This window comes from Dama dama, chromosome 5 (assembly GCF_033118175.1).
Source record: "Dama dama isolate Ldn47 chromosome 5, ASM3311817v1, whole genome shotgun sequence".
NCBI classification, from domain to species: domain Eukaryota; kingdom Metazoa; phylum Chordata; class Mammalia; order Artiodactyla; family Cervidae; genus Dama; species Dama dama.
The window spans coordinates 75,851,507-75,864,713 of NC_083685.1; the positions used below are offsets into that span (position 1 = coordinate 75,851,507).

The 13,207-nt window shown below is 36.2% G+C and overlaps 1 protein-coding gene across 5 annotated transcripts in view; it reads left to right on the top strand.

Annotated features, from left to right (window-relative positions):
• Positions 1-13,207, top strand: part of STXBP4 (syntaxin binding protein 4) — a 206,321-nt gene that overhangs the window by 76,640 nt on the left and 116,474 nt on the right. For all 5 annotated transcript variants that reach the window (XM_061142569.1, XM_061142570.1, XM_061142568.1 and 2 more), the window contains 2 exons: positions 9,539-9,634; positions 13,081-13,146. In XM_061142569.1, the coding sequence (XP_060998552.1) occupies positions 9,539-9,634; positions 13,081-13,146 (162 nt within the window). The remainder of the gene's footprint in view (positions 1-9,538; positions 9,635-13,080; positions 13,147-13,207) is intronic.

The following is a 13,207-nucleotide window of genomic DNA, read 5'->3' on the forward strand; positions in this document are numbered from 1 at the left end:
CAGAATCGCCAACCAATTCCGAGGAAAAAGAACAAAGCAGGAGGCATAACCTCCCAGATAGGTATAATAATCAAAACAGCACATATTGGCACAAAAACAGATACAAAGATCAATGCAACAGAATAGAGAGCCCAGAAATAAACCCATATACCTATGATCAGTTAATCTTTGACAAAGAGAGGTAGAATATGATAGGAAAAAAGACGTAAATCTCTGACAAGACACCGTGGAACTCCTAGAAGAGAACATTGGCAAAGTACGCTTTGACGTAAATTGTACCAGTGTTTTTTTAAGTCAGCTTCCCAAGGCAGTAGAAATAAAAACAAAAATAACCAAATTAGGACCTAATCAAACTTACAAGCTTTTGCACACCAAAGTAAACCATAAACAAAACAAAGAGACAATCTATGAAATGGGGGAAAATATTTGCAAACATTGCAACCAAGGGCTTAATTTCCAAAACATAGAAATAGCTCATAAAACTCAACAACACCAGATAATCCAATTGAAAGTGGACAAAAGACCCAAATAGACATTTCTTCAAAGACATACAGTTGGCCAATAGGCACATGACAAGATGTTCAACTCATCAATTATTAGAGAAATGCAAATCAAACTACTACACCAGACACCAGTCAGAACAGCCATCATTAAAAAGTCTATAAATAACAAATGCCAGAGAGGGTGTGGAGAAAAGGGAACTCCTGCAGTGTTGGCGGGAATGTAAGTTGGTATAACCACTATGGGAAACAGTATGGAGGTTCCCCAGAAAATGGAAAACCATGTGATCCAGCAATCCTGCTGTTAGACACATTAGCCAAACAGTACATGTACCTTCATCGAGCACTATTTACAATGGCCAGGACATGGAAACAATGTAACTGTCCATCAACAGGTGAATGGACAAAGGAGATGTAGTACATATATACAGTGGAATACTACTCAGCCATAAAAAACAGAAGTAATGCTGTTGTAGCAATGTGGACGCACTTAGAGAGATTATCATACTAAGTGAAGTAACTCAGAAAGAGAAGGACAAATACCATATGGTATCACTCTTATGTATTAATAGAATCTAAAATATGACACAAATGAACCTATCTACAAAGTAGAAACAGACTTGCAGGCATAGAGAGCAGACTTGTTGTTGCCAAAGACTGGAGTCAGGGGAGGACTGGACTGAGATTTTGTGGTTTGTAAATGCAAACTATTATTCTCAGAATTTTATCATCTTTCCTGTCTCTTTTAACTCTTATTTCTCTTCCATATTGCCCTAGAATGTTACCCCGATACGTTATAATATCAAGGTTAAAAATCTTCCCTTAGTTACCCTATCATTTTGCTACCCCCAAATTTAAATAAATTCAAATGTATTTGTTTTAACTCACTATGTTCATAAGCTCTTACATATTAAAATTTTCTTCTGAATTGGTTAGTCATTATACTATTGATACACAGTCAAAAAATTTAAGTTTTGTATATGAATTTTGATAAAATTTTTAAAGGTAATATTTTAAATGTGAATTCATATTTCAATGAGTTGGAAGGATTATTTGCAATCCAGTTCTGTCATTTATAAGATTTCCATATATGCATGGGCCTTTCTAGACTCTTTATTCTACTGGTTGACTTGGCTTCATAAGTCTTGATATATTTTCCCACCTTGTTGTTCTTTTCAGATATTACTTTGGCTATCTTATCTATATAAATTTTAGCCAGAATCTTGCTACTTTGAACTTATAGATTATTTGGGGAAAAATCAACATCTTTATAAGTTTAAATCTATCTGTGAACATGTTTTGGCCTCTTATTCATCTATATCTTCTCAATATATAATATATAAGTGTATATAACACACTTGAGGTATTTTTTTCCAATACAAGCCTTATTAATCTCTGTTATATTTATTTCCAGATGCCTCACACTTTTTTGCCATTATAATAAAGTGGTGTTTTTTTTTAAGACTTTATTTTAGAGCAGGTTTGGTTTCACTGCAAAATTAAGGGGAACATACAGAGATTTCCTAAATACCCACACCTCTACACATGCTTAGCCTTGTCTGTTGTTGACCTCCTCCTTCAGAGTGACACATTTGTTTGATGAGCCTGCATTGACACAGCATAGTCACCCAAAGTTTGCAGTTTACATTATGGTTTACTCTTGGTGTATACATTCTGTGTAGGTTAGGACAAGTGTATAGAGACATATATCAATCATTATGGTATCATACAGAATATTTTATTACATAAAAGATTCTCTGTGTACTGTGTATTGTGTCTCCACAGCCTTACTGCCCCCCCCATCCAAATCCATCACAACCACTGATCCTTTTATTGTCTCCATAGTTTTGCCCTTTCCAGAATGTCATATACTTAGAATCATACAGTATACAGCTTTTTCAGATTGGCTTCTTTCAGGCAATAATCTGCACTTAATGTTTCTCCATGTCTTTTCATCTCTCTTATCTGGATGGTTATTTATCTGTTTACCCACTGAAAAACATCTCGATTGCTCCTAGTTTGGGTAGTTATGAATAAAACCTCTGTAAATGTCCATGTGCATGTTTTTCTGTGGACATGATTTTTCAACTTCTTTGCGTAAATACCAAGAAACTTAATCGATGGATCATATGTTAAAAGGATGTTTAATTTTGCAAGAAACTGCCAACTCTCTTCCAAAGTGGCTGTACTGTTCTGTATTCTCACCAGCAATGAATGAGCATTCCCATTGCTGAGAATGAGAATTCCCAAAGACCTGGTGGTTTGGGAACTCGGGAAATTGCTCAGTTCTCCCCGAATTGAAGCACTGATTTAGCAAGACTGATTCTGTAGCTTTTAGGGTAGGAAGACTGAAGCACGAAGAGCACAGTTTCCTTCCTCTCATCCAGGTGTTAACGTTCTTACCCACTTCTGTGACAGCAGGACATTGTTTCCTAATTGCCAAACAGTATTAGAAGCCGCCATGCCCATTCTGATGAGGAAAGGCAAAGGTGGTGGGGAGCTTACATAAGCCACGTAGGGAATGAGCGTGCAGAGCTTTCTTAGCAACTGCAAAGAAATACTTGGTCTCCAAATTAGTAATTTACTTCCTTTTTGTCAGTACCAATATGGTTTCAGAGCAAATAAGAATGTATTCAGGATGCTGCATTTTGATAGCAAGAGCAAAGTGCTGATGGTAATTGTACAAGGCCTATGTGCTGATAATTTCCTGTTTGTAGCTTCAGATCAAATATTGTGCAAGAATCATTATATCAGTTTACAAGAATTCTTCTGTAATATTCTGCTTGTCAACACACAGAAGAGTCCCCATTAAATGTTGGCTTTCCTCTTTTTTCCACCTGAATCCATAACTCCATGATAAGAATCCATTTTTACTTCACCACACTCACATATATAACTGAAACAAAAGTCTCAAAGCATTACTTAGCCTTTTTTACATCCTTGTATTCTTATTTAATACTCAGTTCTAGGCCAGTAAGTATTAGGTCTTATAATTTACTAATGAGTTATGCACCACCATTTGAAAATACTGTTAAAAATCACTGCTTGTCAAGTAGCTTACCAGAAACAAATTCTAAAAATATTTTTAGTATTATTCCCAAGGTTTTTTTGTTCTATTTTGTTTGTTTGTTTTAGTTAACACTATAGTGCCTCATATGAAATAGTATATCAGTTGATCTAAGGTCAGGCTACTGACATTCTGTGAAGATAGGGAAATTCCAGTGTGCGCACCCCCTCAACCATGTCATCTTAAAGAAGAGAGTCAGATTTTATAATCCATCTGTTAAGAATGCTTGTTTTTTACCCATATGTTTCTCTGGTTTTTTGGCTTGTATTTTCCTTTATTTTTTAAAAATATTTTTACTGAAACATAATGGCTACAGTAATAAATAGAATCATACAATATGTACTCTTTTGTAACTAGCTTCATTTGCTGATCATTCTGTCTGACTCATAAGATTTCTTGAAATGCTATCTTTTAAGAAGGAATTGCTGAGTCAGTGTAAGTCCTACTTTTGTTTAGTTGACAAAAAACTTTTTGGTTTTGGAATAATATGGCATTTAGAACCAAAAATATAATTATCTTGCTGTGATTCTAGTCATCACTGCTATATTAAAAATATATTAAAAATTCACACAGTGCTACACCTGCTGCTGGGACAAGATTACATCTAGAAAAGGCAAGGGTGGAGCCTACATTTAGCAGTATTCTAAACTTAGCATCAGCAGACGATGGTCCATGATGATATGATGGGTTTACCACAGTAATCATGTCTCATAAATAGGTTATATTAAAATCACAACTGGGGTTCTTGCTCAATCAGTTAAGTGATTGTATTTTAACAAGGGGAATAGAATAGAATGGAAAATAGTAAAGTGAACTGTGTATAATAGAAGTGATAATGTTTAACTGATAATTGGGTCATGATATAAATGACCCACTGTGTATAGCAGCAAACACTTTATAGTCACTCTACTATATCCTCATCTGTAAAAGATTACATGTATATTAAATAGCTACAGTGTATGTGGCATTGTTAGTTGCCCCAGCACATGTTATAAGATAAATAAAACTCAAGCCTGTCCTTCAAGGAATTTAGGATATAATGTAAGAAAATTCATGTATACAAACAAAGTTTAAAAATGCATTGTGATAGGGCCATAGTAATAATAGAACTTAGAGTACTCAGGGAAAATTCATAATGGATGTGGCATTTGAGTGAGTCTTCATTTTTTGTTTTGGTGTTTTCTTGACTATGCCACATGGCATGCTGGACCAGGGATCAAACTCAGGTCCCCTGTCGTGGAAGCATGGAGTCCTAACCACTGGGCTGCCAGGGAAGTCCCTTGAGTGAGTTTTGAATCGTATATGATTTTATCTGCTCAAGAGGTGATCAGAGTGATGAGTATTAGCATGAAAAAATAAATGTGTACAATGTGATAGTAAGCAGAGAATAATCTACTTTTTAAAAAAGATAATTGAGTACATGCAGATCAGAGAAGAAAGGAAGAGTAAATATTAAACTTAGACATTGACTAGATGCTAAAGCTGAAACTCCAATACTTTGGCCACCTGATGCAAAGAACTGACTCATTGGAAAAGACCCTGATGCTGGGAGGGATTGGGGGCAGGAGGAGAAGGGGACAACAGAGGGTGAGATGGTTGGATGGCATCACTGACTCAATGGACATGTGTTTGGGTGGACTCCGGGAGTTGGTGATGGACAGGGAGGCCTGGCATGCTGCAATCCATGGGGTCGCAAAGGGTCAGACATGACTGAGCGACTGAATTGACTGACTGCAACTGTAGTTAAGTTAGTAACCATTAAGGAGAATAGTGATATCATCAAAGTGATATTATAGTGTTGTCTTATCTTGGAAGGGGTTAAAATGGTGGTTGATAGTCTAAACAGGGGACCAAAGAAAGACTGTAAGTATGGATGAACAAAGAGAGATGAGAAGAATGGGAAAGAAATGGAGAGACAGGTCTAAGACATTGACCAAAGCAAGTATGCCGTCAATGAGGCATGCATTTGAATGTCAGAGCAAAGGAGAATGAGTTAGAGACAGCCTCCAAGTTTTTTATTAGGGAGATTAATGATATATGGTTCTTTTACTAGGAAGAAGGAATAAGAAGAGAAAGATAGAGAAGATGATGGGCTGTGTTTTGGAAAGAGTAAGTTCATGATGCTGACAGGTATAAAGAACTGAAAGGGAATAAGGAACTATACATCAGGAGAGAGATTTGCGAATTATGTGGAGGGTGATAGTTGTAATAGCATGGCAGTGAACGTTATCACTCAGGGATAGCCTGTAGAGAAGGTGGCAGAAAAGGACAAACTTTGGGGAACCTCTCTTTTCTCCATTTAAGAAGTAGAAATGAAATGAAGTCATTAGAAACAGCCTAAATATTCTGAGGGTAGATGAAATATTAGAGTATCGAAAACCTAGGGAAGATAAGGAAGCTGTGGTACATATACACCGTGGAATATTACTCAGCCATTAAAAAGAATTCATTTGAATCAGTTCTAATGAGATGGACGAAACTGGAGCCCATTATACAGAGTGAAGTAAGCCAGAAAGATAAAGAACATTACAGCATGCTAAGACATATATATGGAATTTAGAAAGATGGTAACAATAACCCTATATGCAAAACAGAAAAAGAGACACAGATGTACAGAACAGACTTTGGGACTCTGTGGGAAAAGGCGAGGGTGGGATGTTTCGAGAGAACAGCATCGAAACATGTATATCATCTATGGTGAAGCAGATCACCAGCCCAGGTTGGATGCATGAGACAAGTGCTCGGGGCTGGTGCACTGGGAAGACCCAGAGGGGTCGGGTGGAGAGGGAGGTGGGAGGGGGGATCGGGATGGGGAATACATGTAAATCCATGGCTGATTCATGTCAATGTATGACAAAAACCACTACAATATTGTAGAGTAATTAGCCTCCAACTAATAAAAATAAATGAAAAGAAAAAGAAAACCTAGGGAAAAGAAAGTTTCAAGGACAAGTGGTTGAGCAATACTATGTGTAACAAAGTGGTTAACGAAAGTTGATGAGGGGCATATCTTTTTTCATAGCAGTCTGTTTGGTGACACTACAAGTAATTACTACTGAAATGTCGGGAGGGAGGAAAGACATGTAAAGCAGAGTATAAGAAATAAAAGGATTAGGCAGGGTGAAATAAGGGAATACACAAATTTTAAGGAAAGGAGGTAGTTGGATGGGCTGGTTCATAATGGAAGGCTTTATCAATAAAATTAGACTGAAACAGAGGTTGTTATGTTCAGTTTAAGATGAATTGAGGTTGTGAATGTGGCCAATGCTGTAGTGGCTATCCAGAATTGGCACAAGTCAAATAACTTAAAAACGATGATGATGAAGCAATAGTGAAGGGAGAATTGAGGTGAGGCCCACTGAGTGCAGTGCAGTTACTTTCTGTAGGGTCTCATGATACTATTGCAGACTTGAGAAAGCAGAGTAGAAATGATTTATAATGTTATTTACCAATTATCACAGATGCCAGGGGGCCCAACGGTTGAAAAGAATATCATGAGAACCAGGTAAGAAAGAGATGTAAGACAGTAAAGAGGATAAAGTTCAAGAGCTGGAGGTAGATTAGAAAATAGTTATCTGTCTGGAGTCATCCATGTTATATAGCAACAGTTTATCTCATTTGACGCTGCTTGTTTAGTTGAATCATATTGGGAAAGTCACTGACCACGAAGGGGCTTTTCAAAGAATTCACAAGTACTATCTATCGCCAGTTTTTGCTACTTAGCCCTAAAATAACAATAGAGTTGTAAAACATTTTGTAAGTCATAGTTTGTTCTATGAATGTTAGTGTAGTGTTTTGCCTCCCCAAAATGATGCCATGGATTCTTTCATTCATGATTTATGTTCATTGTAAACTCAAAAATGATGAGTACATGCCTAAAAACCCCAATCCATAATTTATCTTAATAAATTTTTATAACTCTGTTATCTGGATTCTTATTTAAACTCTTAAATTCTGTTTATTTTTGCTTCTTAAGGTAACGAGGTAGAATAAGCAAATTTGAATGTTCAGTAGCTGTGTTTCCCAGAATGTGCTAGGTAGACATTAGTCCCATGAGATGCTACAAAATAAAGGAGGGTTGTGTGTGTAATATGATCAGAAAACTTGAGGAAAACAAGTCGTTATGTTACCATTTGGAATATTCAAAAGGCTTATTAGCATATCAAAGCTACTAGAAGACCTGCAGGGAAGAAGGGTACCTTTTTCTAAATCTTTTATTTCTCTAAAAGGACCTGCAAGGACCACTACCACCGTCACCATCATCCTGTTATGGTTTTGTGCAAAACTAATATCTTTTGGAACACGCTTTGGGGATATTGCTACATTTGAGATTGTATTCAGAAGTAATCTAAACAGTTTAAGAATGAATTCTGTGAGTACTTATGAAATAGAATAACAGAGACAGATGAAGAATATGAGATTGTATATATTATGGATAATGACCGTAGATACACAAAAGCAAATGTGTCAGGGCAAAAGGAAGCAGGAGTTGGACTGTGAAGAAGGCTGAGCACCGAAGAATTGGTGGTTTTGAACTGTGGTGTTGGAGAAGACTCTTGAGAATCCCCTGGACTGCAGGGAGATCCAACCAGTCCATCCTTAAGGAGATCAGTCCTGGGTGTTCATTAGAGGGACTGATGCTGAAGCTGAAACTCCAATACTTTGGCCACCTCATGTGAATAGTTGACTCATTGGAAAAGACCCTGATGCTGTGAAGGATTGGAGGCAGGAGGAGAAGGGGACGATAGAGGATGAGATGGCTGGATGGCATCACCGACTTGATGGGTGAATTTTTACCCCAGATTATTTAATATTCTCTTTTATCTAATGAAACAACTCCAAAATAAGAAACTGAATCTTGTTATTGGAATGCAAAAGCCTAAGACTCATCAAAAAAGGAATTTTATGTTAGCTCTCATAATTAGTATCTAATATGTAACTTTTCTCTTGTATTTTAATATTGACAGTTTCTTCCCTGTGATTGCTTTGTTGCTGTCGTTCAGTCACTCAATCATGTCCAACTCTTTGTGGCCCCATGTACTGCATCACATCAGGCTTCCCTGTCCTTCACTGTCTCCCAGAGTTTGTTCAAACTCATGTTCATGAGTCTGTGACGCCATCCAACCATCTCATCCTCTGTCACCCCCTTCTCCTCTTGCTCTCAATCTTTTCCAGCATCAAGGTCTTTTACAGTGAGTCAGCTCTTCACATCAGGTGGCCAAAGTGTTGGAGCTTCAGCTTCAGCATCAGTCCTTCCAGTGAATATTCAAGGACTGATTTCCTTTAGGATTGACTGGTTTGATCTCCTGGCTGTCCAAGGGGCTCTCAAGTGTCTTCTCCAATACCACAGTTCGAAAGCATCAATTTTTTGGCTCTCAGCCTTCTTTATAGTCCAACTGTCACATCTGTACATAACTACTGGAAAAACAATAGCTTTGACTAGACCTGACTTTTGTCAGTAAAATGATGTCTCTGCTTTGTAATATGCAATCTAGGTTTGTCATAGCTTTTATTTCAAGGAACAAGTATCTTTTAATTTCATAGCTTCAGTCACTGTCTACAGTGATTTAAGAGCCCAAGAAAGTAAAATCTGTCACTGTTTCCACTTTTTCCCCATCTGTTTGCCATGAAGTGATGGGATGAGAGGCCATGATCTTAGTTTTCTGAATGTTGAGTTTTAAGCCAACTTTTCACTCTCCTCTCTCACCCTCATTAAGAGGCTCTTTAGTTCCTCTTTGTTATTTGTCATTAGGGTGGTATCATCTGCATATCTGAGGTTATTGATACTTCTCCCGACAGTCTTGATTCCAACTTGTGATTCATCCAGCCTGGTGTTTTTCATGATGTATTCTGCATATGTATTAAATAAGCATTGTGGCGATATACAACCTTGACATACTTCTTTCCCAATTTTGAACCAGTCCATTGTTCCATGTCCTGTTCTAACTCTCCCTTCTTATCTTGCATACAGATTTCTCAGGAGACAGGTGATTCCTTAGAAACAGATGAAATGGAAAAGCTTAAGCGTGAAAGAAATGACGCCTTGGAAGAAGTGAATGCACTTAAGGTAATCTCCAATTTAGCTACCTTATATTTTCTTTTGTATAAAGAAAAGAAAGAAAATTATCGTGTGTTGAATTGTGGAGTATTGAGACTTAGTTGTTTTTGTTTTTGTTTTTTTAAATAATATCAATATCAGATAGTTTAGTATAGAATATTAATAACAAATTAATATTTGTTTCCTCAGCTGACCTTTACAGAGTAAATTTTGAGCTCGCATACTCATTATTTATATTTCACAGATTCGGTGTGAACAGTGTGGTTTGTAATCATACCTTCTAATCTGACTACTTCTAACCCCTTTTTTTCCTCACACTGGTGGGAAGGATAAAGAGCCAGTGAAGCAAGCCATGACAATTTTAGGTCCTCACATGTTCACTGGAAAATACATTTTCTCCTATGTTCATGGGAATGCTTCAGGGACATCTTATTTTGCTAACATAATATGAAATTTAATGCATTGAGATTTAAAGGAAATAAAACCACAATGTATTTCCCAAATATACTGTAAGATTTTAGATCTCTATATATGTTTTAATTTTGTGTTTAGAATATTAAATTTGCATCATAATTTTTATGGAAAGCCATTATATTTTTCAGGTCTTCAAGAAAAGCAGTATAACTGCTTGTTTTCCACTAACTCATGATAGGAACATATTTAAATTTTTTTCTGTGTTTATTTTTGGCTGTGCGGGTCTTCACTGCTGCCCAGGCTTTCCTCTAATTGCAGAGAGCCGGGCTCCTCCCTGGTTGCAGTACATGGCCTTTCACTGTGGTGACTTGGACTGTTCAGAGCGCTGGCTCCCGGGCAAGCGGGATTCAGTAGCTGTGGTGCCCAGGTTCTAGAGCACGGGTTTAGACAGGTTCAGTAGGAAATCTGTGCTCAGGCTTTGTTTCTCCGTGGCATGGAGGACTCTGCCCAGGTCACGTTCCGAAAGCCTGCGTCCCCTGCATTGGCAGGCAGATTCTTTACCACTGAGCCACCAGGGAAGCCCCAAATTATTTTTAATTAGTTTCTTAAATAAGTGAAATTCTATTATTTGTTTCATTTTTATTGAGGCAAAATCTTTACAACAAATTAGAAAAAGAAAGATATTTCCTTGCTACCTTAGTTTTTAAATTCTGACCTCTAGAGGAAGCTATTGTTTAACATATCTTATTTACCCTTTCAGAGACTTTCTCTGTGTACCCAAGCATATGCTAAAAAATATGTGTATACATGCTTCTTTAACTTTCACAGAATTGTTTCATATATTATACACTTTTTTACAACTTGTCTTCTTTTTTTCTCTTTGTTATTAGCATTATATTTTGGGTAACTTTTCAGGTTAATATAAATGAATCTACCTAATTCTTTTCAGTGCCTCTCCTGTCCTCCAAAGGTTCTGTTCTAGATTATTTAACCAGTTCCCTATGATGAAATGAAAAAGATATGAGAGCATCAGAAAATTCTGATGAACCATAAGATTCAATGACTTACACAGAGTAAATTATATAAATATGCTATCTTACCAGTATAACCAACACTGCACATGTTTTTTAAGAGAATATGAAAAAACTACTGTCAATTTATTATTAAAGCTAAATTTATATTTTTCATCTTAATTCTTGATCATGTCTGACTCTTTGTGACTGTAGCTTGCCAAGCTTCTCTGTCTGTGGAATTCTCCAGGCAAGAACAAAGTGGGTTGCCATTCCCTACTCCAAGGGATCTTTCTGATCCAGGGATCAAACCTGGGTCTTCTGCACTGCAGACAGATTATTTACTGTCTGAGCTACCACGGAAGCCCCAATATTTATCATTGTTAAATTTAGTGATATATTTTTGTTTTTTACTGGAATATCAGTGGTAATAATTAGAATTTTAATTTAAAGATGTATTCATTTAATATTTAAACAAAGCTTTCCGGAGGAACTATTGAATAAATCAGGATTTGTATTTAAAATTTACGAGATGTAACTGAACATATCCTACTGTGACAAAACCTGAAATCACAGGTAAAATAAATTCTATATAATTTCCTTTACCTGGAAACCTATCTATTGGCTGAGAACCATTTGTTTAAATACAGAAAAAACTTCACAGCAATAAATGTTTTGTTTGAGATAATCTTTGTACTTTGAGTTTTTCTACTTGTATTATACACACAAAAAGTGGAGGTTGTTAAATGAATTTCACAGAATGTGTAGATGTCTCTCATCACTTCCCATTATCCTATGACATCTCTGTTTATCATGTCTGATTTGAGGTACAGATAAAAATGGAACCAAGCAAATTTGATGCCAATGGCTAATTTTTATTCTGCAAGAATGATTTTTAAGGTTCCATGGGCTTTATTTAACTTAAAGCCTTTCGGCGGAGTTCACATTGCTACTGCTTTGCAAAGTTGAATGAAAATAGATATATTTTCCATTTACAGATGCAAAAAACTAGGACACAAAGAGTGAAGGTGACTTACCAGAGCATAAAAGCCTAGGAGCCAGAAGTTTCTTGGCTCCTGTTCTGTGGCAGTTTCGTTAGATTGCTATATTATATTCATCTTCATGTACCTTCATTTCAAAAAATGAGCTCAGGTATAGCAGAAAGTAGATTGCTTCTTTTTTTTTTTTTTTTTCAGAATGCTTCTTGTAGCAATTCCTCTGGTCAGGTTTATAGTAAAATGGCTCTTAAAGTACTTGTAGTATCTCTGATTTGATCAATAAAATGTGGATTTATTTATGACATAACAAAATTGAATGTTTTAGGGTGCTATTCTCAATATCCTTAATTTTAAGTTCAAAGATTTTAATATTTGTTTGGGATGCCAATGTTATTCCACCTTAGTAACTATTCTTTCATATTTTGATTACACTAGTTATATGTTCATTTTTATGGATAATCTTACAAAAATTAGCTAAATTGGGAACATTATGTTCAACTCAGTTTCATAATCCTCTTTCGTACATACAGTAAGAGGGACTCCTAAGTTATAATAATCATGCTCTTCAATTTGCAACCTCTTTGACACTGATTACTATTACCTAGCATTTATATAACATTTGTACATTTTTATCCTGATTGACTTATTTTGGACCTCAGGTTTTTAGGTTTTTTAAAAAGTGGCTAGTAAGGCGTTTCCTGGTGGCCTAGTAGTTAGAGGAGTCCAGGCTTTCACTGCCGTAGCCTGAATTCAATTTCTGGTCGGGAAATGAAGATCCTACATGTCGCCTGGCACAGGAAAAAAAATGTGCCTAATTATAGTAACAGAAAATATGTTTACATCCCAATTATACTATAAAGAGCTAATTACTTTTAACTGGTATGTATAAGGCAGAAAAGTCACTGGGAACTACATTTCCAGATTCTAGAAACTGGATGTTTGAGGAATTTGTAAGCCTTGAAATGAAGTTCTGAAAATCATACTCATTGATACCTTCTTAACAAGTTGTTAATTCAGTGGCTTTTTAATATAGGAAAAATTATTTGAATCGGAAAGGCAGAGGAAGCAATTGACAGAAGAACTCCAGAATGTGAAACAAGTAAGTGTATATATTGTTTATATGTGTTTTGTGAATGTGTGTGTAAAAAAATGAGATATAG